At 47.0% G+C, this 25,689-nt stretch overlaps 1 protein-coding gene across 1 annotated transcript in view; it reads left to right on the forward strand.

Moving 5' to 3' along the window:
• Positions 1 to 17,136, forward strand: part of TTLL11 (tubulin tyrosine ligase like 11) — a 44,134-nt gene extending 26,998 nt beyond the window's left edge. The window contains exons 7-9 of the mRNA XM_009648847.2: positions 7,114 to 7,371; positions 9,723 to 9,829; positions 15,425 to 17,136. Coding sequence (XP_009647142.1) covers positions 7,114 to 7,371; positions 9,723 to 9,829; positions 15,425 to 15,714 — 655 coding nt within the window. The 3' untranslated portion in view covers positions 15,715 to 17,136. The remainder of the gene's footprint in view (positions 1 to 7,113; positions 7,372 to 9,722; positions 9,830 to 15,424) is intronic.
• The last annotated feature ends 8,553 nt before the right edge of the window (positions 17,137 to 25,689 follow it).

Consider the following 25,689-nt stretch of genomic DNA (forward strand, 5'->3'; position numbering starts at 1 on the left):
TTTTTTTTCCAGCACATTGCACCTGAGACTCCTCAAATGCATTTCTCCACTTTAATGATTTAAACTATGTATTAGGGAGTGCTATAGAAATAAAAACAGAGGTCAAGTGCAACCGTTACAGCCAGCTGGATGTTGATCCCAGGTGTGTGGTGTGTGCTTTGCATCTCTAAAGGATGCCTCCTTGCCCCGGTGTGCTGCTGTACCCATTCCTGGCATCACCTGGTGAGGTGGGAGTTTAACAGAACTGGATTTAATCACAGCATCACTGGTGAACACTTACAGTGTCGGATAGCAGGTTTGAAATGGTTTATTGGATTGAGCTGCAGTTTAAGATGCAAGGGAATTAACACAGCCTTTCGGACTTCTGGTTTGTGTAATAGGCTTCCTGAAAACCTAAACACTTCTTTTCATACATATTTCTTTTTAAAACACCCTAAAATTAAGCCTTTTCTGATCTGGAAGATACTAAGATCACCAGCACCTAAATTGTGTAGGGGAACAGATTTTTCAAAGGGTAGTGAAGCAAACCCTTACATATTAATGAGGGCAGGTTAAGATCCACTCCAGACTATGGAGAATTCTTCAAATAACCAAATTACTCGACTTTTGGGCTTCTCAAGTTTCACTGAACCAGTGGTTTCTCTGACTGCATCATCTTCTGAACTCTTTCCATGACTGTTGTCAAGGGAAGGATGTAAATCTCTCTGGTTCCCTATGCTCTGCTATTTTATGCATTGCTGCAATGGTGATAGCTGTTGGCCATATTGTAATTTTTTTTTTTTTTAATGGAATCTGAAAGTTTATTTATATTATGGAATATTGGAAGCTATTATTTCTGTAGCATTCTCCACACAAAAGTAGACAAGAGCATCTTGGATGGTGAGTGAACAGAAGTGACCCTATCTGTGCAGGCTGACAGCAGGAAGTCGAGCACCACCGCCTGTTGCAGAAATTCCTCCGAGCAATGCACGATTCCAACAGGAAAGGCTCTGTACATCTCCTTTGAAAGGGAAGTGTTAATCCTTGAATAATGCCTGTTGATAACTGCAGTAAACGCATCATTGCTTGTGTGGCTATCGGACATGTTTCCTAATACCAACTGCGTTTCTTCCTAAGCAAAACGTGTAGGACAGCACGCTAGCTTGTCTTAGGTTTCCAGTTTGAAGTGAAGGCTCTAGTTTTCTCTGCGTATGATATGGAAATGTCAGTAATATTCTCATCCATCGCTTTGTGCCCTTGGTGTGGAGCAAGTCAGGATCCACACTAAGTTTGTACATCTTGGAAACACTCATTAATGATGTGTTAAGGCAGAAAACTTTCGGAGTCTTCTGTTTTCTTTCAAAAACTATTTAATCTTTAATGAGAAGGGTTTATTTTTATAATAAATCCTTCTCAGAAAGGGGACTGATGTCTGTGGAGCTTACGGAGTGTGATATGTGGGAAACAGTAACACTCATGGGACAGAAAATGGAAAGCCAGCACCTAGCAGGGGCCTTGCACGCGAGCTGCTGTGGATGCTCGTGACAGACTTGCAGGGGCTTCGATTTAATGTTTTCAATGATCTGATAAATTACTTTGGGTTTGTTAAGCAAATAGCAAGGCTGTGGAGTGCATTTTTGATTTATCCTTGGATTCACCTAAAATGTGTTTGCCAACTCTCGGAAACAATCTTGGTGTGCTCCATGTCTTTCACCCTTCAGAGGGAACGCACCTTGACAGCGCAAGCCAAGTTCGACATGGTCATGCTCATGATGAGGTTGAAATCTAAGTGAGGTGGTTTAATTGCTTTACTTCTCTAATTGAGCTATGCATTTTTTTTTCTTAGAGAGATGGAATTGTAACTGCTCTCAGCACTTTCCACTTCCAGGAGATGGGATAGCTGCTGCGTTTTCCAAATGTATTTTGTATGGTGTGAAGTTAGTTTGAGTGCCAACAACATGCTGATTATCAATCCTTATTTTTAATGTGATTGATTCTGCTCTTTGAAATATGGACTCTTTACTGAGGTTACTTTGACCGCCTCAAAGCATTCTCAAAGTGTTGAGTAAACTGTAAGTACGAGCAATAATGTTTCTAACATAACTTCAAAAATATCTCACTCTGTGGGCTTTAATATTCTTTGAATACTTTCATCTTTGTGCAACTTTATTATTTTGAAAGGAGGAAATGCTGGTGCTATTGATGTTTTTTAATTTGCCAGAGGGTGGAGAGGAGATGGGTGTTCAGTTTCTTTAAATGAAACGCTGAAGCGGCCGGTACAAGACAAAGGATGCGGATTATTCACACAACATGCAGTCAAACCCCGCCACTTCTTGCTATCATGCACTGTGGATGCTAGAAGTCTCCGTGTGTTAATAAAAGTAATGGGATTAGTTCATAAAAGAAAATTCATGAATGGGTGATGATGCAAAGACGCTGTTCTGGCTTTGACTTACCGTCCCCTAAATGATTTACTTCTGTGAATGAGCACCCAAACATTCAGACCCCCACACTCCAGTACCAAATGCGTAGCTGTTTCTTGGGAGGTCCGTACTGTGGTGATAAAGGGGTGGACAGATAGATTTGTTGTGCAAAATATTCTCTGCTTTTAACTATGTTAACAGAGTCCTCGCTTTGAGAATAGTGGCTCAGCTGAGGGAATAATTACAGCTTCAGAAGCCAGAACATAATATTTTCTTTTATTAGGTAAGCAGTTGTCAGCTAATAAAAAAACTGCTTAATTTTTACTTCTAGCAATGCCCTAAATGTTAAATATATCAAGTGAGCATTCTTAGAAGTATTAATATTGCAATTCTTACCTAATTTTACTCTGAACTTGACAGCTAAATTTTATAAACAAGTATACAAAATGTTGGGAATTTTGAAGCCTTTAATTAGTAGTTGCAAATTTGTTTGTCCCCTAGCAACTTGTATTTGCATAAAGATTAAGGCCGGTCAGAATGAAAGGGATAAAACATAGATGGAGGAAACATTAATAAATTAGTAATCATGTATAAAAGATAAGTAGTCTTAGATGTCGTTTCCATAAGCTTTATTAAAATTGAAATTCTGTTTTAAAGATGCAGTTAATATTGTCTCCACAGTTGATCATTTCTAAAGCAGGATCTGTCATGAGCTGCAGAATTAGAGAAATTAATGTATTGAGGTCAGACATTAGTATGGAAATTAGGCTTTGCTTTTGTTCTGTATGGCAACCGAAGCCTTACCTTGTATTTGACCTTTCCTTCATTCAGCCTGACTCAGCTGTGTCAGTCAAAACAATTAATTCGGAGGAGCAGCTCCAAAGCGCGGGGCTCAGCTTGCTTCTCCTCCCCGTGCCTGGTGGCAATCCCGTGAGAAAGGAGCCGACGGAGGAAGCCTGCACTGGTTTCTCTTTCTGGAGATTTTGGAGTTTCTGAGCCCTTCCCCCCAGCTTCACTGCAGCGCTTGCCCACAGACATTTTGCAAGGTTTTCAGGGAGACCAGGGCCAAGCATGAGAACCCTGCGTGTTGTACCCAGGCTCCCCAGGTGAAGTCCTGACCGACACGATATATATGATATTTCTTGGAAGTCATTCTCTGGATTAAGAAAGAACTGGATGGTAAATATGCATAGGAGTTCCAGTGACACTTTGAATCTGGCAGGTAACATCAAAAAAATGTGTATTTCATATTTTCCAATTGACTGGCGAATTAATGGTAGAAATGGAGGTGAAAATCCTCCTTACATTTTCCTTGTTGCTGGACTTTGAGCTGTATTTCTCCTTTCTGTAGCTGTACTGCCCACACTGACACCGGTCTTTGATTGCATGACCCTTGGGGAGCTTTGCATCCGGCTTACCCTTATGGTGTGGCCATGGCAGATGGCAGCGGAACACAGAAGAAAATGTAATGGTGCTTTGCAAGCGAGTGTAATTTATCTAGTGCTAAGGCAAAAAATATGCTGTGCACCGCTTCCTTGCAAAAATCCGCAGATGACAGTAAAATTCTGGTTTTATAGATACCGAGTCGGGCTGTTCTATACCTAGCTAGGCAGTTTTTCTTAATTAGTCATGTTGAGACCACATTGAGATTGGGTGCATACGAGTGTGTTGAATAGATCTACAGAAAATAAACTTTTATTGAGGTAGTGTCTGTGGTAGCAGTAGAGAATTATACGCTGAATATAGTCGGTGTAAGCGCTCGCAGGTAAGGTGAGCGTGCCGGATGGGCAAGGCTAGGTATCAGTTCAGTTTTACAGATACGGACAAGGCCTCGTGCAGGTTTGTGTTGGAAAGTCTTAGTTTTATTAAAAGTGCAAAATATCGCTTTCACTTTAATCCAAATTATATGATGAAATGAATTAAGCTCTAGTGCATTAGAAAAGGAAACTTGAGGAAATCTTGGGGGAGGCAGGGCAGCTAAAGAATGAAAACAAATCATTAAACTTTATAAAAGCAATAACCTGTAAAAGCAAATTAAGACGTATATTCTCTTTTTTTGTTTTTTTTTTTTAGTTAATGGAAGTACAAGATTTGGCAATAAAGATTAGAATTATGTTTTATTCTTCTGATTTAAATATTTTACAGACTTTCCCGACGTAGAAATGGAAAGGAATGAGACATGCAGTAGCGTACAACAAAAGCTGGGTTTATTTACAAAATACTTTTCTAATATGAAATACGGTTCCAAGAGTTCAGTAGAAGTTTGAAATGGGAAGCTGGTTTTGAGGTTTTTCTCCGTGACCTCAAAGGCAGCTGTGGCCTTTTCTCCGTAGAAAGGAGGGGAAGAAGGAACTTCTAGGTGGTAATTGAGAGCCTCTTCTTTATTATATTCAACAGATTTTTTCTTTGACCATAATACTTTTTTTTTTCTCTGAACACAATTTGCTATGATCCTATTATAAACCACAGTCCCGTTTAATAATTTGACTGCGTCCATTCCGCCTCAGTCAGGGAGACCGTGGCTCCCAGCAGTGCTGTGCCTGTAGGGTATTTGTTTGCCATTACGGGTTGGCCGTCCTCTTCGTGACCATTTCACATTTCTTTTGAGGATGGGGCTTGAAAAATAAAAGGCTGAACCCCCCCCCCTCTTTTAAACAAGGGTATTTCCTCAGAAGTTCCCCGGACTGTTACTTCAGCGGGAAGGGATGGGTTTGTAGATGAAGGCTACGCTGGGAGCCGTTGTTCCACAAGTCAAACGGCTGTCCCAGGAACGGGGAGCGCATGGCCAACGCAGCGGCCCAGGCACCAAAAGGCGCTGGGGCTACAATTAATTTCTCTGAAGCTGATCCCTTGAACAGTCTCTTCAGGATTTTCTGTAAAAAAATGAAACCTAATGAAACTTCCTCAGCTCTGCTTGCAGCTCTTAGAGTAAAGCTTTGTATTTTTTCAACTGAAAACAATGATGAATGAATAATGTACAATCCCAAACACTCTTGAATTTAGAATGAGCAAGAGTTCAGGGCTTCCAGGCATCATTAAAACAAGAGTTATGTTACAAACAACACAACCTTCTCTCCTACTGAGTACAAGGTTCCACATTTGGTCAAGGTCTAGTTCAACTGGCTGGAGAGTTGCACTTTTAAATTCATGAACAGACCTTTTAAGATTAAAAATAGAAGCCTGCATGCTTATTGTTTCCTGGCTGGCTGTACTCCCGCTCTTTCGGCAGCCAGAGGGGACTCGATGGCAGTGAAACCACCATCCAACCTTCCATGAGAAAGAACAAAACGAATAATTTATTACTTTAAGCTTTACTTAACTAAAGACAAAAATAACATTAATTTTTCTTCTTTGCTATCTGCAGCAGAGAGGAACATTACCAAAGCCCTACCAAAGATTTTCATTTATTTTTTAAAGACTTCTGAGAGTCTGTCATCTCAAAAAAATGATCACATTTACAGATACCCAATATTGACGAACGTAAGCGTGCATACCAAAGAAGTACCATTATTTTAAAAGTTTGCAAAAACAGTCCTAGAGGAACAGCCGTGCTGTGAGCCGGGGGTGACAGTCCCATCCAAGCAGCAGTGGCTTGGCAGTCACCAGTGCTTCAACACCGATCGAGGCTGAACACGGATGCTTCTTACAAAGAACCGTTGCCACCTCTGCTAACGTTCGAAGTTCGTCTAAAAAGCTTGGAGCTGGCGTTTGGTGCAGGGAGTAGTTCCCAGCCTCGGCTCTGCATTGAGCAGGCGCAGCTGTGGGCAGGGTTGAAAACTTGGCCCCAAAAAGGACTTCTGGAAATTAGAGATTGCAATTTAATTCTTACTTATTAGAACATTTTTTTGGCAATTACTTTTTCTTTTCCTGTAGGGGCCCTTTGCCTTAACAGTTGCCGTACATTTATTTTCCACGTACCTCTCACTAGAAGTTAAAAATATAACTTTGAAGCGTTCTATGCTGAAAGGGGACACAGTGTGGCAATGGATGAATGACTTTCAGGGAAATCTAGAAGGAAGGAGAGGCTACAAATCCCATGGGGATATTTGGTACGGATGACAGAGCGCAGGATGGTTGTATGAAGGCTAAGGAAACCTCCTGCCTTTTGCAGTCGAAGTCGGAAGGTGCAGATTTACTGTCAATTTGACTTCGTAACTCTTACAGTGCTGGGGGTGGCTGATGACTACGTTGGTTGTTATCCTCTGCTGGACCAGAACCTTCTGAAGGACACTAAATCTGCTCAGGAACACAAAAGATCAAGGTGGTAAAAGCACTAATTTTGGTAGTACCTAGTGTGAACTATACTTATTCTTCATGATGGATTCAAGATTTTGATAAAGGAACAGTTTAGTATAAAAAAAGATTTCAAAACTTACAGAAAAATGGTGTGATTGTGCCCAGCTCCCGGTCATTCCGAGGGGAGTTATGAGTTAATGGTAGCTTTCCCAATTAGCCTGGTAATGGTGTGGCATCTCTTTGTCAGTCGTATTTATAGGCATTATTTTTGGCAACAGAATAGTCTCCTCATTACCCTTTTAAATACTCCTATAACATGATTTCTGCCATAGGGAACCTTAGTATTTGTTCTTGAGTTTTTCATTAAAGATCTCATAAAATAATGGCTTATAATTTTAAAAAATCCAGAGAGACAGCGTATTGACTCTTGTAAGAAGAAGGTTAACGTAAGATACAATTATTTCCTGTGCTACAGGTGTCAGACTTTGGAGCACGTATCAGAAGCCAACGAAGAGCTGTCGGACGTGGGACCGGCGGACAGGCCGGAATACGAGGCCCCCAAGGGTCCAGAGGCTGGCCTCCCCTCCCTTTGCCTCAAGCAAGTGTTTCCCAAGTACGCGAAGCAGTTTAACTATCTGCGACTTGTGGACAGAGTGGCTGCGCTGTTTATCCGATTTCTTGGTGTAAAAGGGACAACAAAATTGGGGCCAACGGGCTTCCGAACGTTTATAAGGTTAGTAAGGTGAATTTCTTTAGAAATTGCTTAAAGCACAGTCAAGGACTTAGAAACTCCTGATCCTATGGGGTAGCACTGCTGTCCCTGTGCTTATCTTAAGTTTTGCTGAATACAAGCAGGCCCTAACAGCGGTACGCTTTTGGGTTGTAAGCATAGTAACGCCTTCTAAATGCCTTCTTTTCCCCATAAGTTCCATTGAATCATTGCATATTTTTTTTATAAACCAGATTTTTATCATTCCAAGCTCCCAAAATATCTGACCTATGAAACCGTGCCTAGTAGGAACCTGGGTCTTCATTCTACAGCAGAGCAGTGATACTTTGGGAGATAGTATTTGCAGTCTTAGTCAACATGTGATGTTCCTAGGAAATCTCGGGAATACCACTGGGAGAAAGTGACAGCCGAAACTGGGTCACTTGAGATCGGATTCTGCTGGCGGGGGGGGGCACAGCCGTCTGCCCCAGGCCCAAGGAAAGGATTTCCAAATGCCTGTTGCTGATGCATTGTGCACTGAGGATTTGCATTGTGAAATTGCAACTTGCAATGGCAAGAAACTCAATTTATTTTTTCACATACTGTCTCTTTGTGAGGGGTTTTTCATTGTTTTTTATGGATATATCTGTTCTAGTCATGGTACAAATATCTCATTTTCTGTCTTTCATTGACAATGACAAACGAAATCAGCAGCAGCAGCAGCAGATGTACTCTTAAAATACAGATCCTGTTTCAATGCAGATGCATTTAGCATTCAGGAATGAATATAAACAATTTGATTTATACAAATTACAATATATAGGAAATGACTGAAGGCATCTGCTCTATCCACAGACCAGCACAGGATTGTTTCCAGTTCTGTATTTTCTATTGTTTAGTCCAGCCTTAATTTGGCACTTGTCAGAACAACACAGAATAAATGCCAACATTTTCTTTTAAGAATATTAAAACAAATTGATATATCTCAGTGAAATAGTGTTTGCAGCTTCCTAATGCATGTTGAATTAAACTTTTTAATATTGGCAAATACTTTATTTTTTCCCAGAGAATCTGTACCAACTATATGGCCCTTCTCTGAAATGCTGTCATTACTACTCATTTCAGAACTAAGGTCATGTTTCTAAGATGTGTGCTGTATCACTTTTCAAGAATAAAAAGGTACAGAAGTGTGATTTTGTGTATGTGTGCGCGTGTGGGCAGGTGGTTGCAGAGATTATCCACTTCCATTTTAGCTAGTCAAAATCTGTTCCCCTTCAATAATTCCTTCATTCTAAAAAATAAATAAAAGGGAAGTGCCGAACGTGGCTCTGGTCCTTGCTTGGATGCTGCTTAAGAATTTTTGGGACTATCTAGGCCGGACTTTAACTCTGCTTTAAGGGAATTCTGCTTAGACTACTAAAGAGAAAGAGTATCTTGGGGTTTTGGTTTGGGTGGGTTTTTTTCTTTTCTTTTTTGGCTAGAAATTTTGGCCAGCTCTTTGGCACGTGCACTAGTTCAGCCAGGCTGCCAGACATCTGGAAATCCTGGACAGAAGGCGAATTCTCATCTACTGATCAACACTGCACTGCCGGCTCAGACCACACAAGTGTCAGACCCCTCCATGTGCTTATCACCAAACGCCCGAGATGCATCTGGAGGTGCAGTGTTCAGTAACGCCCAGGGTAAATCTGTTCAGGCATGAAGAAGTCATTCTGTGCCTGAAAGCTTTCCTCCAGCCCCTTTCAATCAGTCAGTCAAATACAAGAGTATTTCTCTGTGCAAACTCTGCCTCATGTAGATAGGCTGTGCGGATTTCTGTTGGGTTTCTCAATGTACCAACTGATCCCATCCTGTGATGGCCTCAGAAAGAGTACGAGCAATAGCCTGGGAGGAAGCTGTGTGTAACGGTTAACTCCTATTTTTAATGGAAATATTCAGGGTTTTCTTCTTCTTTTTTTTCCCCCTGCTTTGTTGCAAAACCAGAATAACCCAGTCAATCTGTAACCTCACCTGCTGCCTTTTTTTGTGGCTACAGGCTGATGTGAGGTTGCACGTGCAAATCGGATTTAGATGCATGCATCAAAGAGGGCCACTCCTGCCCAGAGCGATCCTGGCAGAGGTGGTGCCATACAGGAGATGCTCTGCACGTGAAAAATTCAGGGCCTTTACCATTACAGATACGAACACTTAATGAACACCGTTTGTTTGCTCTCTGCTGTATGTGTTTGACTAGACTAAGCATGTTACATATGTGTCTGCATGACACAGGTCAACTTTTCTCCCCATGTTCTCTCAGTTGCCCTTGCAGAATTTTTCCTAACTTGGAAGTTTGGATGTAATCAGAATTTTTTCTTTGTTTTGTCTATTTTTAACAGAAACTGCAAACTGAGTAACAGCAATTTTTCAATGGCTTCTGTAGATATCTTATATATTGATATCACAAGAAGGTGGAACAGCATGGGAATCGACCACAAAGAATCAGGTAATGCTGTTTTGTATTTGAAGACTATGGAAGCTGGTTTTCTATGGTTTTGGTAGCTCAAGCGCACCTCAAACATTCAGTAAAAATAACGGGAACATGTTATGGGAGCATGTACAGCTGAGACATGTACACGTGCGCAAATTCTTCTGCTTAGTTCCATGGCAGTCTGTAGAACAGATCACTCTTAGTTTTCAATTTATTTATTGGAACAAGGCTTCCACAAGCCCCTTTTTAGGGTTGCAATTTTGCATTTGTAATTCTTGTTGCTCTTTGCAGAGAAGCATTTAAAAGTATTCCCCGTGGAGCCTCCAGCTTAATTACAGTGTAAGAAGGTACGCCCGCATTAGAGTAGCTTACGTGGTCTAGCAAAACCCAACCAAACAAAAAGCTGTGCAGGAGGCAGAAATAAATACCCTTAACTTCTCTTTTTGATTTAATTCTGGTCCCCCAAAAGGTTACTTTAGGGACAAACAAAACTACCTGCATTACTTTTCCTTTCCCAGGGAGTTCTTCTCCCCCCCTGCCCCCACCTCAGCAGCCTACTCCCTTTTTCCATCGTCTTTCTCTTTGCGATGGGTAAGGGAAGGACAATAGGTTTCTGCACAAACTCGCACAGGGCTTGGCGATTAAATAGGCTCTTATTAAGGATGAGTAGCAGTGCTTTTTGCTACAAGCACCCCTCGCTGGAAATCGTGCTCCTGTTTGTTCACAGAGGAGCGTGAGTCAGTTAAGTCACTTTTAAACATTTTGACATCCAACTCAGATTGTAATGCTCAGTGTAAGAGTGTACTCGGAATGGCTGAAGGGCTTTTCTGAGAAACTCATCTACCCCAGCAAGGATTTGGTTGTGCTGGGGCTTCTTTCCTTCAGCTGCTCAGAGGCACCGTCTGCAGGAGGTGGCAGGTCCAGAGCACAGCGCGCTGCTTGGCGCCTTCCCCTTGAGCAGCCTCTGGGAGAAACCTTCCAAGTCACCCGTAGGAATTACTGACTTCTAACTTAGGAATATGCATTTAAATTGAAATACAGCACTTAAAGACGTTAGCCAAGAACAGAGGCTATGGGAAGTTGTTTGCTAAACAGCAGTATGGATTTTCCACAGTCGTAAAGCCAAAAGGAAAATGTTTATTAAACAGCGTGATCTTATTCCCAGCTTCTTTGGTGATTTACTGTGTTACCATCATAGATCTTCTTGATAGTGTGGTTGAGTGGTTGCAAAAATGAATACAAATACTCTCCTATTAGACAGTTGCATTTAGAATATTAAGCTATTACAAGAAATCCCTCACAATTTAATAAGCAGGCCAGAGGGAGCATTCCATCCATGTCTTTGGTTTTCTGTTTCAAATTTGATCACATTGTTTAGTTTTTTTCTGGATTTATACACAAAATGAAAATCAGTTTCATCTTTTGAAAAAAATAGATCTGACTGCCCAAATCCCAACTGTATAAACCACATTGTTCAGGCTGAAGGTACAACCTGTCTTCAGTTTACCTGTACCTATGGTAGAGTTCGTCCACATTCACTTCTTGGGCTTCTAAGACAGGTTTTTCATAAATCCCTTTCAAAGGCAAACAAACGAATCGAGACATCAGTGTTTTCTTCTGTTGTGAGGTTGGCTCTTCTGCTCACAGTAAAGGGGAGGCGTTCCAAGATGTAAGTACTTGCCCTGTGGTGAGAAATGGTTATTATAGCTTTGGATCCGCACTGATAACTCATGGACCCCAGAGCTGACTTTGTAGGTGCCCATCAGTGAGATAACCTTCTGATGTAAGTATTTGCTGTGTTGAAGCTTAGAAAAGATTTCTTTCAACAAAAAAAACCTCTTCAAACCTAGTTTTTCTAAATGGTTGAATATATAGTTTTTCCTAAGTGGTAGCATGCTATTGCCGCAGCATTAAAGGACTTGGCAGTACCAGATGCTGGAGATAATACCAGGGTGCTCCATTTCCTGCTACTTGATGCACATTGCATTTACATGTTTACCTGAGCTTGCTAAAGAAAATTACTTGCTTGTGAGAATAGGTGATTGCTAAAGATTGAAAATGGGTTTCTTCCATGGACTTGGGTCTTTAAAGCAACCATATTTGCTTCATAAATATTTCTGAAATATTATTGGGGCGTTCATAGGGAAGACATCACTAGGGTAGCAGAGCATTGCATGACGAGCCCAGATCTACTTCTAAAAATCCCTACTCTGCAGCCCAGTGATAATCTTCAGTCTTAGCTTGAAAAATGTGATGTGTTTTCAGTTTTAAGTCTTGTTATTTGTCCAAGATCCATTTATGAAGAAAACCTATTGAAAATGAATAAACAGAAGAAAACCTTGTATAATTTGCTAGAGAAACAAACAGCCAACCTAGCCTTCGGTAGTGAATTACCTCCCCATCTGCTTCGGTCACGCTTTGAGGTCTGAGACAGTAATCTATCAAATAGCAGAGTCCAGGGATTATTTTCTTGTTATATTAATGGCTTAAATACACCATTTAATAAATAACTTAATTTCTAAAATTGCTATGACATATCTATATGAACTTAAGTCCATAAATTTGGCAACTTCTCCATAGCTTTTGTAATTAATTTCAATTGCGCTATTGCCATCTCAACAACAAGCAGTTGTTCCTGACATCATTTTTTTTGGAGCCATTTATAACAGGGAAACAGCAGCTGGAATATTCTGGAAGGTTTTCTGCCACTGCTCCTCGTGGCCGTCAAGGAGGATTGTCAAGGTTCCATTTCAATCAGTGTGGGATAAAGAAGTCCACCCCAATGCCGCGGGTATGGACTAGCGATCCATTTCAATCAGTGCAGGATAAAGTCCACCCCAATGCCGCGGGTATGGACTAGCGTGCTGGTCACAGCTGCAGCTGGCATTTTCCCAAGAAACTGGTGCAAAACATATTTTTATATAAGAAGCTGAACATGGACATCAATGTATCTACTCCTGTAGAAGAATCAAAAGTCTCCAAGTTGAGACTGACTTTTGTATTTGTTATCCCACCCCCCTAAATTCCATCTCCAGTTCTCTCGTGCCAAAACATCGAGAGTCAGTGACACACCTAGCAATTTGTGAGAGTGTGGCCAGGTGTGACAGCAGTAAATTCGTTTGTCTGTAACCTCTTTCTGAATATTTGAACTTGCCTCAGAAATGTTAATGAAGCTTTTATTTGTCTGAAATAGATAAGTAGTATTTTGTTTTGCTCGAACAGGGGAATCCTGTAATCCTGCAGAGTCGGTGTAGATGAAGTCAGAAAAGGCAAAAGGAGAATATGTACAACAGGCTGTTCACATGGCTGATAGAAAGAATAAATCCAGACCTAAGATTAGAAGGGAGAAAATGAAGGTCTAGTGCAGAGGAGAGAGAACGGTTCACCACGTGTGAACTCCCCTGCTACTTTAGGTAGGTTAAGGTCACCTTAGTTCCACAGGCATGTAAAAATTGCGTATCCGCATTTAGCATTTCAGCGTGGCTGTAAGTCATTTCCGTGGCTAGCTGACACACCTTCACTGGCAAAAATAACAGAAATGCAAGGGAATCTTCAGGCTTTCAGAAACGAAGAGATTTGTTGAGAGTTGCAATGAACCAGATGTTTTCTAGGTGTTAAAAGACAAATAACCCAACCATTTCTGTTGGCTTTGGCCCACTTCCAGCTGTAAGCTATACAGTAACTATTGCTGCTGTTGTAAAACAGCAGCTTCTAACTTTTTTTTTCATGAAATGCTTCACATGAGTGTCACTTACGGGGGAGAAAGCGTGTATGCTACCGAGGGTGCTTTCCCTGCAGCTCACCGTGACTGATAAAATAATTTACCGAGCTGGCAGCTGCTGCTTTCAGATAACCCAACAATTCCTTTGCAAGCTGTTTTACCGCCAAGATCGTAAGCAGCCCCAGCTGCAGCCTTAAGTTGAGAGAAATTATACTTCAGAATGTAATTGTAATATTTTGAAAAGGTGCCTTTCCTGCAGCATCAATAAGCCAACATTAAGTTAAAAAACCCCAAACCTTTCAATATCTCATCCTAAAATAATCTTCTTAAGTGTATGTTCAAACTGGGAGAGCCAGTTAAAGCACAAAGCAGCTACAACTGTTCCTCGTGGCTGGCATTCTGCAAAACTGATTGTGGTCTGGCTCCTCAATTAAGAATTAAAGTAGGTATTACTTCAAGGCCTTAAATACAATAATTAGCATTAATATGCAGCCCCTCTTTCCATCGGCTGTGGTAATGTGTTATTAGCACGATGGGATCGAACAGCACCTGAAGAGTCTGTGCCGCCGCGTGTGGCTTCTGCCGGGTGCTTTTGTTTGTGAAGGGGCAGAGCAGGGGGTATTGCAGCGGAGAGGGGTTTGGGCACTGCACCGCTTTCCCTTCCTACACACGTCAACTGTCGGGTTTTTGTTCAGCCAAAACAAAAACTGCTATTGTAGAGTTCCTGGCTCTGGCTGAAAACATGACCTCTTTGCCTTCAAAAGGATCCATAAAAAAAAAAGGATCCATACCTGGTACGGTCTCTGCAGAGGGAAAGCAACGCTTCAAATGAACTCACTTCTGCGACAAGGTGATACTTGGCAATGGGGTTGTCTTTATAGTGCTCCCGAATGAAATGCCATGCTCTTTCATGAGTCTGGAGAAGAGGAGGCTGAGGGGAGCCCTGATCGCCCTCTACAACTGCCTGAGAGGAGGGTGTAGGGAGGTGGGGGTCGGCCTCTTCTCCCTGGTAACAGACGATAGGACGAGGGGGAATGGTTTGAAGCTGCGCCAGGGCAGGCTTAGGCTAGACATTAGGAAAAACTTCTTCACCGAAAGGGTTGTCAGGCTCTGGAATGGGCTGCCCAGGGAGGTGGTCGAGTCCCCATCCCTGCAGGTATTTAAAAGAAGGATGGATGAGGTGCTTAGGGCCAGGGTTTAGTGGTGGGATGGCAGGGTTAGGTTAACGGTTGGACTCGATGATCTTAAAGGTCTTTTCCAACCAAAGTGATTCTATGATTTTCAGTAGTTCTACATTTGAACTTCTGTTTTAAGTCCATCTCTAAAAATACAAAGTTTAAATGGCCCTGTTCATGTGCCGGTATAAACTTGGTTTTCTCTCCGGTGGCTTGTTTGCCTTGCAGCTCAATATGTTACTGTGCCTCTGATTTGGTTTCCACTTAATATTTGAGGCAGCAGAAATCAAGGCTGATATTACATCAATTTAATTGTACAATATCTTAAAATCAGTTACTGTTGTACCCGTTTGCCTGTGGATGCCAGGCTGATGGTCAGGCTGATGGCTGTAAAGCCAGAAGTAGCCTCAGACACAGAGAGTATCACCCGTCCGTAACCCAGCCTGGGATGCTAAATGAGCTCACGTGCCTGTTACAAATAAAACCTCGGCTTTTGGGTTTTGAAGGACAGGCAATGTCTTTTCCTAGGGAGCATTCTGGATGGCTGCTGTTTAAATTAAAAGATGTTAACTAACACGATTGTGTGTCTCCACACCGGCACATACACATTTGACCTTGGTGCCAAAGAAAGAGGAGAGATTGTTATGTTTAAAGAACGCAGCTTGCTAGAGAACGCTGTGCTGCGAATCTCCTATAAACACCTTTTCCTTGCAGGAATGTGCTTGCAAGCCTTCGTCGAAGCTTTCTTCTGCCTGGCTCAGAAAAAATACAAGTCCCTCCCACTTCATGAGCAAGTGGCATCGCTGATCGATTTTTGTGAGTATCATCTGGCTGCCCTGGACGAAAAGCGCCTGGTTTGTGGCCGCGGGATTGTGGAGCGCCGAAGTGCGGTAGTTCCTTGTCAGACAGACGGACTTCACCTTACACCAGCTGCACACCCGCCCCTCCTGAATCGCACGGCCGCAGCTGGTAAATTTGCAGATTATAGAAATCATCGCTACTAACGGTGCTAATTCACCAGGACAGAACTGAGAATTAATCCCCAGGTACGTACGTGTACTGCAGGAGGAGAGACAGACTCTTGGATTCCTTCATCTGATAGGCACAGTTACTTATTTCAGCTCTTTTAATTTATGCTCTTCAAAAAGTCTGCTGCAAGCCCCCATTCTCCAGTCATGATCCTAGCAATGGCTTTTCATTTCCCTGTCTGTCGGACCTACAGTACCCATCACGTGGCAGACTCTGCTTTCGTCCTGAGTGTATAGAAAAGCACCTGTGAAGACAAGGACCAAAACCCAGCGGGATGATAACCAGCAGCATGGGGCTGTTGTACCCAGCGAGAGGCACGCTCATAAATGACATTGTTCTGCATGCACTGGATGCATCACGGAAATCAAGTAAGGAGAGCCACAGTCCCAAATGCCAGTTGTGGACTTTGGAAAGCTGAAACCTGGAATTATGTTTGTGGCCAGACTTCAGGCTTTGATCCTCTTCTTTCCGTGGCTCGGACTGTACCTGTTGGAATCAACACAGATTGGGTCGTTGCCCATGTACTTCTTTTTTAAAGTCAGTCTTAAAACACTGAAATCATATTTTGGCTTCTACTTCTTTGTACGTGTCTTTGCCATGACAAGTACTGTTAATTTTTTAAAGAAAAACTGAAGATGTTTATCCTTTTGCTTCCACAGAACCAATAAGCTCACCCTTATTCACAGAAAAAATTGACTTCATTAAGGCAAAGTTGGTGAATCAGGCGGTGGCTTTGTCTTCAGGCACCAAGCACTGCTGCTGCAAAAAGCTCTGCAGTGCAAAGGCCTAAGAGTTCATTTAAATTCCAGTGAAACCAATCCTGTCACTGATTTTAGGCTAAGCTATTTGTATTCTAGGTTTGCTCAATTTTTGCCTTTTGCGTGTTAGTTACCCCGTTTGGACCTGCAGTAACATCTAGAGCAGATTTTTTTTGGTCTTTGCATGTATTCTTTGTTTTTTTCCCCTTAAATAACGGTATAACTCTGTATCTCTAGATTTGTACTATTAACAGGATTATTTTGCCAAGAATGCTGGACTATACTACTGGAGTTGGACAGGGTAGTCTTTATTTTTCAAGAAATGAACTATGACTTCCGTCATCACCCTCCGCTTGCGGGGGGCTGAGCAGAACGTGAGGCTGGCTGAAAGGACAGGAAAAACTTGGAATTTCAGGGCTGTTCAGTCAAATTCTTTTCGGTCCCATATTTTATTACAATAATGTATGTCTACATCTGAATTTGGTTTTCCTCTTTTGTTCTGTTCTTTAATGTTAATGAATCTACTTATGTTCTAGCGTTCTTCATCCTGTCGAAAACCGCAAAGCCGTAAGGTGGCGCAGGGGCTGGGCATTTAGTTTTGGGCTGGAGAAAATTGCCTGAGCGTGGTACTGAGGGGTTCCCGTGGCCGCTGTGTCAGGAGGCACGCTGTCGGTGCAGAGGGGGTCCGCCCGTGCGGTGGTGTGGACTGCATGGACGCACGGTATCGAGCGAGTTTTTACTTCAGGAAAAGTTCTGAGTTTCTTCTCCCCATGTTTGTTTTAGGCAGCATGCATGTTCCCTAAGTGGCAATCAGCAGCATGGCAACGCAATGCACAAGTCAAGCTGAGCCCACAAGAAACTGATACCTGGCACGTGTTAATGCCAGACACGGGCATCCCTTCCTCTCGTCGTCTTTTTCGATAACGCCGACAAGAGTGGTAGTAGACGATCTTTTTTAGTTCAACGGCTGGGCTGTTGGAAATTTAATGTCTTGTACATAAGAGGACAATTGTAGACTAACGCCACTGCCCTCAGCCTTCTTTAAATTTCATAAAGATTATTGCAGTATGAAGATAAAATGCCAAGCTCCAAGGTCTGGCATCTGTCAGAACAAATGAAGCTGAAAGGGTCATTTTTTTTTTCACAGTTTCATTGTAATATATTTGAAGACATTCACAAGTTGAAAAATGGTTACTTCTCATGTTGTGACATCTGACATTTGTCTTGCGATTGGCAGTGTGTTACTGGAAAATAGCTTACAGTTCCTCTCATCTTGTGATTGATGTCCTGTAAAGACCAGAAGAGTCGGATTTGAAATGCTACGGCTGCGAACACTTTTCCTTACGGCTTTTAAGTAGTACAATCTATGGCCTAAAATATCCAGGTTTTGCCATTGTAGAAGCTACCCTGATACCAGTGGAATAAATTAACTTGTACATAATGAACACTGGTAAGATCTCTCTTTTTCGGAGATCTTTATGTTCTCTGGGTCTAATATGGGTTTTTATAGCCCGTGCGTACACAGGCTGATGCGGTACGCCCTGTCTATCTCCCGCTTCAAATATAAGGGGTTCCTCATAGAATAGTCAAAATACTCAATGATCTTCCTTTAGTAATCCAGTGTTTATGTATTTATGTAATTGGAAAATGGAATGCCATATTGTCCTCAGGGGGAGGAGGGGGATAGAACAGGAGTGTACTCTAGAGACTTAATGACAAAGTCACATTTCTCTTCCCTGCCATCTACTGCAATTTCCTCTGAATGTTATTTAGCGTCCAAAGCAATTTCGCATAGCTTTTAAGTTACCAGTCTGTGCACATGGGAAAAAATGACCAGGGGCACTTTATCCAGAATATGAATGCTAACGCACTGATAATCTGCTAATCCTGAGATACCATTCTGGCAGAAGGAACGATATAGGAAAGGTGGTAGGTGTTGGTTTTTAACAGCACTTTTCTATATATCCTTTTCAGAGCATAACACAACCCTCACTACTGCATTTGGGACATGGATGATACAAACGTTGCCTATTGGTGAAATGCGTCTCGTTATCAGACACGCTGGCTCCGGTATTCCTCACTGGGTATAAATCAGAATAAAGTGCTTCAACATCTAAGGGAGATTTGAGGCGAGTCCAGAATTTCAATCCAGACGTCCCCCTTCCCTGCAGGCTTGTGTCTAGCTCGAATGTGCCTGAATGCGGCAGGTCCTGGCTTGGTTTTGAGTTCTTTCTCTTTGCAGGGCTGTTTGCAGGCTACATCACTTGAAATTTGTCTTCTGCCTAATCCGGATTGGGCTCTTGAAACTTAATTGCGCTCTGCCCACGTGCCCAACTCGCCCCATTGCAGCCATTTGCTTGGGGAATGTTTAACGTACACCAAGCGGGTCTCTTCCCTCGCCGCACATTTGTAGCTCCTTCTAAAGCACAGCTGGAAAGGGAGGTGCTCAGCCAGTCATGCCCCAGTCCGCCCCTTCAGAGTTCTCTTCGCAGCTGGAGCTCGTACCCCTGTGCCCTGCAGGTGATTCCTTTTTACTGGCTTTACCCCTCTGATTGCATGAGTCTTGGGTTCAGCCTATCACCAGGAGGTCAAAGAGTCCTTCCCAGAGATGGAAACCCTGGTGACGAGGAGGGATCTCGTCCTCCTCTGGATGGAGCCTCACACGGTTGACCTAACAGGTAGGTGCATGTCCTCATACTTGACTCAGAAGGGGCTGGAGCCTCTGGGGTGATTTTGGTGGTTGACAAGGGCATTGCTCCTGCACTGCTGGATTTGGGAGCCCCCAAGGGCTGTGCTAAGGCTGCAGGAAGAGCTGCCGCAGGAGGAGCGGCCGCCAGCTGGGTCCTACCAGGACGGTGCCTTGACTCTGTTGCTCTTGCTTACTACGGTGTGAGTGATGCATGACTTCCATAGTCCCTGTCACAGCTCCGTGTTTCTAGCCAGCACCGTGTCTGACCTTATTCCAATCTCTGTCTGAGGGACAGTGACAATCTGCTTCTAAATATTACCCCGTTCCTTCCAATTTGTTTTCTTTTCCATCATGCTTTGCCGCGTTTCCTCCTAATTCCACAGATGCGGTCAATTGGGCTGAATCCATTCGTTCAGCTCCCCATGCTCCTGTCCAAGCGTTTCGGGAAGATGCGTGTCTTCGTTTTGAAGGTGAATCTGTCTTGCTCCGTCCCTTTGAGGTGTTACTGTGCATCAAGCTTTGCTGAGCTGAGGCATCAAGTCGAGCTTTTCTGTGCACGGTTGATCTCTGCAGCCTTGCCGGGTGGGAGCCAGCCCTCCAGCCCCCCTCCTCCTCCCAGTCCCACAGCCATGGATGTAGTGGTTTCCAGCGCGGGGGCTGCCTTTCAGTCTCACAGAGTAGAAATGCGTGATAAATCGCTACTTGGTCAGGTCCGGCCTGAGCAGCAGGAGCCCCCAGGGGCGTCCCGGAGCATCCCCATGCAGGGACATCCCCACGCAGGGACATCCCCATGGCTGTCCTTGCCCGGCAGAGGGAGCGGGGCCTGGCTCCCTGTGTTGCCGGCGCCCACGTGGCACTCTGGCCCGGAGCTTCCAGAACCTTCCCGGTGGTGGCTGCTGTTGGGAGCCATTTCCCACCCCGGGCAGCCACCAGCGAGTAATGGTGCCAGGCGGTGGAGGGGGGCATCCCTCAGCAGTGGGTTCCTCGTGGTGGTGTCCCGAGTGAAGTGGGTCATTTGCATAAAAATTACAGCTGGAATGCTGAAATACTGGGAGGCTGAAATCCGGGGGAAAAGCGATTGGGATTTTTTTTTTTTTTGGATGTCCTAACATCCCCTTTTTTCCTGAAGACATTCTGTTGTAACCTCCCAGCAGCCACCCCCTGAGAGAGCCGGAGGCAAGCGCTGCGGTGGGCGCGCAGCAGTGCCTGGGTGGGCAGGGCGCTCCGGGGCGAGGGCTCTTCGGGTGGCACGGGCGCCGTGGCCATAGACGCATCTCCCCAGCTGCTGGGGGGGCCATTTCCCCTCTGCGTGCCGGGATGCTTTTCCCCAGGCCGTGTAGATCCATAGGCAGCGCTGCCCCAGGACTCACCCCGCAGCTCCCGGAGGATGGGCCTGCTCTGGTGGATGCACGGTTTTGGGTGTGGGGGGGTCACATTTCAGCAACTCCTGTTCAATTGAGGTGACAGTGGGAGAACCACCTCTGCCTTGGCGAGGGCTACGGCGCTCAGAGAGAGGGGGAGCATCGCCGTGGCTGGGCACGGGAACCATTCAGTTCCTTCGTGTGCTGCAGAGCTCCTGGGTGGCTGAGAGATGGCATCTGGGGCTCCTAAATCCTGCAGACAGCTCGGGAGTCAGAGGTCTACATCTGCCCCTCGTCTCTGCTCCGTTGGTCTCGACTCATCTTGCTCTGCCCTCTGGTTGCTCCTCCATAAGGTGAAACCGCTGAAGTGTTTCTGGTTGTGGGGCTGCATCCATGAGCGCTGCCTTGTGCGCATCCTCCTGCTCGCTGGGGTTGTTCCAGCGGGATGGGATCCTGGGTTCCTGCTAACCCAGCCCCAACCACACGCAGCCAAGCTCCTGCTTTTCTCTCAGATTATTTCTGCCTTACTTACCTTCACCTCACCTTAAGCACACACAAAAAATTCAGCACTTCCCAGATAAATCCATCTGGTCTCTGTCTCAGCCTCATTTAACCTCCCATTGAAGAGATTGTATCACATGGTATTCAGCTGGAACCTATTACCTTGCATGCCCAAGCACATCATATTGAATTACCTTCACCCGGGGGCCTGAAGTGTTTGCTAATAGCTAATGGCATCTTTTAACTTTGCGGTGATTTATTTGAATGCGCTCCTATTGCGTGGTGCAGCAGGGGTTGCGCGCTGGTGGTTTAAGCGGAGCTCGGCGGGGGAATGCCGCGGGGCTCTGCGGGGAGGGCAGGAGAAGCTGAAGGCAGGCTGGCTTCACCCCCCAGCCAGGGAGCGCCGGGCACCGGCCATTCCCAGTATTCCCATTCCTCACCACTGGCCCTGTGCACAGCAAGCCTTAGGAACCGGGAGCGGCTGCTGCTGGCTGCCCCCAGCGAGAGATGCGGGGGGCACAGGGCTCTGCGTGACTGTCCACCGGTTGTCACCGTCCTCGGGGTGCTGGGAGCATGCGGTACGCCCGTGCACGCGGGGGCTTCCCGGGAAGGAGGGGGGATGCCATGGGCCGCCCCTGCCCCACGCACGTGCCGTTCCCTACCCCGTGCCTTCGCTGGCTCTACGGGAGATGATTGGGTTTCGCAGTTCAAGTGGCAGAAGCAAGTTCACTGGTGTCACTGCTGACTTTTGGCAATTTACTGCAGGTGTAGGGTGGAAATTGCTGTGAAGGACAAAGCCACAAGCCTGTTACGGTGACGTGATGCCGTTTTCCCTCCTCTTCCTCCTCCTCCTCAGTGGAAGTATCAAAGCCCTCCTGTACGTTGGGGTCAGATGCGCTAAGGCATGAGCAGCAAGCCCTGGGTGTAATCAGGGTCTGGGGTGTGAGCAGCGGTCCTGGGGACACCGCCAGCAAGGGTCTGAAGGGCCGAGAAGCTACGGCAGCAGCTCAGGAACAGGAGTCGGGGCTTTTGGTAGCTGACGGTCGCCATCCTGCTGCAGAAGCCCCGTCCAGCACCCTCGGGACACCCAGCCAGCTCCAGGCGCTCCGGCTGCTGCAGCTGGGTGCAAAGAGCCCAAGGCCAAACCGCCCGGGGCTGGCAGTCGTGTGAAGGATGGAACAGGGCTGTGGCTCTGTAAACCTCCAGGCCGATTCCTTATCAGCTCAGAGAGGTTTCTGTTAAAAATGAACCCATCAACCGCTTGTTGCACGGTCGGATCCTTGCGAGGCTGCTCTGGCAGCAGCTGAGCTGCAGCAGCGCTGTGTACGTGGGCAAACACACTGCCCATCGCTCACCGCGCACTGGGATCGGGGGGGGGGTGTAGCTTCATGCCCCTCCAGCTCCCCAAAGTCAGCAGCATGGTGGAGGGGGATGTGCTGGGGTTGGGTGCTGCCCGCCTGCCTGTGGGGCTGAGCACCCCCAGGGACTGCAGGAGAGCGTGGGAACGCCAGCTAGAGGCACAAACCCGGCTCCCTGATCCGTGGTTTGCAGACTGAGCGCTGAGCTTCACCTTCACCTTCTCACCAGCCCAGGTCCCCCAGCTCGCAGCGCCCCCCGGGCTGGGGCAAGGGAGGGCCCTGGCTGCTGGCTGGAAGAGTAAGGGCTGTCATAAATCAAAGTCAGCCCGCTTGGGACCTTGGTTATTCAGGTTTCATTCCTCGAAGATGTGGCACAAAAAAATCAAATGATCGAGGTTATTCGATTATCGCTCATCCCAGCAAAGGGGAAATCTGATAACGTAGCAGGGCTGCAGCAATATTATTTATGCGAAGAGGAGCTGCGCTCCGTCAGGTGGGAAGCTGCAGAGATCCTGCCGCTGCCCAAGGCTTTCTCTCTCCTCGCCTCACCTCCCTTTTTAATAACTGCATAACCTAATCTGATGTCTCCAAGATCAATAACAGCGCAGGGCACGTAATGACAAACTGGAAAAGGTTTTCCCCTGGGTGAAGGGAGAGCGTCTCAAAATGGAGCCCGGCAGCAGCTTTCATCCGGACGGGGACAGGGTGGCTCAGGGCTGCGCCCTCCTCGCTAGCCGGGCAACCGTCATCTGCTCGTTCTCCGTTAGCGTGGCTCTTAATTGGCACGGCAGGGGCTCGGCTCCCCGTTCAGCAGCCCGGCTCCCCGTTCAGCAGCCCGCCTGCTCCTCCAGGTGCTACGCAGAGCCGGGGGTGTTGGGTGCCCCCTGGGTGGGGGGCAGAAGCACGGCTCTGGCGTGGAGCTGCAGCCTTCCCACTTCTGCCCAAGGGCTGGGAGGTGAGGTTTGAAGATAGGGGTTGCCTCCTCCACTGCTCGGGGCGCTCCGACTCCTTACTGTGCCAGGAGAGGTGACACGGGCCCTGCGAGAGGTTCTGCAGTTATGGCGGTGGCGGTGGGGAACGAAGCGCTGCCCGGCGCGGGCTCGGCTGCCCGCCATCCCTTTGGGTTGTGGGTTGCTAAGCATGGCCCTGACATCCAGCAACAGGATGGTCCTTGTGGCCAGCAGGGCTGCTCGGGTGCTCAGCACCAGCTATCGCCACGCAACGGTGTGGGTCGGAGCCTCTCCCCGTTTCATCGGTGCTGTTGGCGGCAGTCGTTGAGGTTTGGTGTGTTCGCCTGCTCAGCGCCACGTAGTGCCCTGGCAGCGGCTGCCCCTTTGTGCCGGCTGTAGCCGTTCCCGGGCGCTCGTATGGCTGAGAAGCGGGGTCCCTGCGTGGAGATTCCAGCAGCAGAAGCAGAGGGGGCAGGACGTGCCGCGGTGCGGAGGCGGCGCTCGGAGCGGCTGCGGGAAGCCAGCGGCATCAGGCACAGACTATTTCCCTGCCCACCGCCAGGCTGCCGCGTGCCGGTGCGTGGGAGAGGAGGAGGATTAGGGAATGTTACGCATAACATTTCACGCTGCTTTGCAAAGCGATGTTAATTACAGCTCCTACAAACTAATCCGCTGTCTGTCCCGTGCCCTCTCCCCGCCCTTGCCCAGGCACCCCCAGGGCTGAGGAAGTCGCCTCGAGCACCCCAGGGCAGCGTGGCCCCCTCGGGAGGGAGGAGAGCACCCACGGCACAGCGGCAGCCGCGCTGGGGGAGCGTGCGGGACGAGGCGAGCGCTGCTCGGCGGGCCTGGGGTGAGCTGAGACTGAGCCAACAGGGATGCGGAATCCTCGTGCGAGTCCCTGGGCTGTGCGGGCGAGCGCTGGAAAGTTAAACGCGGGGGGAGTTTGTTACTGGGAACTTGTCCCCCGCGCACTGCAGTCAGGCTCCCCAGGGCGGCTGCTTGCCTTTGCCTTGTCTCACCACGGTGTCCGCGCAGTGCTGGGCTGGTGCTGGCCCCAGTGGGCTCGGGTCAGAGCTTTCGGCCGCCTCCATCCTGGCTTGGCTGTGGGCCAGCGCTGCCGGTCCTTTCTGCAGGACGTGGAAGTGTGCGGGCAGTCGATAGGCGTGGATAAAATAAAGTTGTGAACAGCAGCAAGAGCTGAAATAGCAACATCGATAGCAGTTCCCAGATAATGATCTAATTAGCACAAACAACGCGTTTCCACTAATGCCTCCTGTTCTTCCAGCCCCTTCCTTTCTGCTCGCCTGTCCTTACCGACGGCGCTGGCAGGGAGCGGCTACGCTGGGGCGGCTGCGCGCCGAAGGGGGAGGGAGGGAAATCAGCTGTTGGGCTTTTGCAGCTTGCTGGAGGCCTTGGGAAAGTTGTGCTCCTGCTGCGTGGCCCCAGTTGTACAAATAAGGGTGCTGCAAGGGTGCTGCCGCGCACCCGCGGCAGCGCAGGGTGGGAGCCGCCCGCTTGCGGAGGGCTCGGGGAGCTGTGAGCGGTGGCAGGAGCAAGGATTAGAGATTACGGTCGGGGGAGCAGGAACAAGCTCCCGTCCATGCCCTCCCTCTAAGCCTCGTCTCCGCACCCCCCCGCCGCTCTCCCACCGGAACAGAAAGGCTCTTCCTTGCCATTAGGGCCCCAGCTTGCCAAGTATTGACTTGATGCTGCCCCTCCCGCAGCTGTCAGTGGCCACCGTGCTGGCTGTTGCCTTGGCCTCCGTTGCGTGGCGGGCAGGACCCTCACCCCTGCCCGTTTCAGAGGTGCTGGAAGCCTTTGGCTTTCCCGGGGTTTGGATAGGGGGCCGGGGGAAAAAAGCCTGCGGGGACGGGGCTGGCCCGGGTGGGAGGTGGAGCAGAGGGAAGGTGGGAGAGGCTCTGCCCTGTCCCTCGGCGGTCTCCGGATCCTGACGAGAGAGCCGGGCGCTGGAAAGCTGTGTCACCATCTCGGCGCAGACACGCTATGTTCGGGATGAGGTGGAAACTCGTTTAGAGCTCGTTTGGGGTGGCTGGCTCTGGAGAAGGGCAGTGCCGGGTGCTGCACCGGGACAGCACCCCTGGGGGTGCCCACGCTCGCCCTTGGGGGTGCCCACGCTCACCCCTGGCACCCCCCCACCTCAGGCAGCACTTTTAGCCCAACCTGCTGAAGTAGAAAATAGAGTTAGCTGTTTCCATGGCTGGTTGGGCTTCAGTAACTTCTCTGCAGGGGCTCTGAACCTGCACTGGTGAGGAGATCTGAGATCACGTTAGGTGGGGTTTTGGTTTCTTTTATCTTAATCCTGAGAACACGCT

Source organism: Egretta garzetta, unplaced genomic scaffold (assembly GCF_000687185.1).
Source record: "Egretta garzetta isolate BGI_Z169 unplaced genomic scaffold, ASM68718v1 scaffold211, whole genome shotgun sequence".
Classification (NCBI taxonomy): domain Eukaryota; kingdom Metazoa; phylum Chordata; class Aves; order Pelecaniformes; family Ardeidae; genus Egretta; species Egretta garzetta.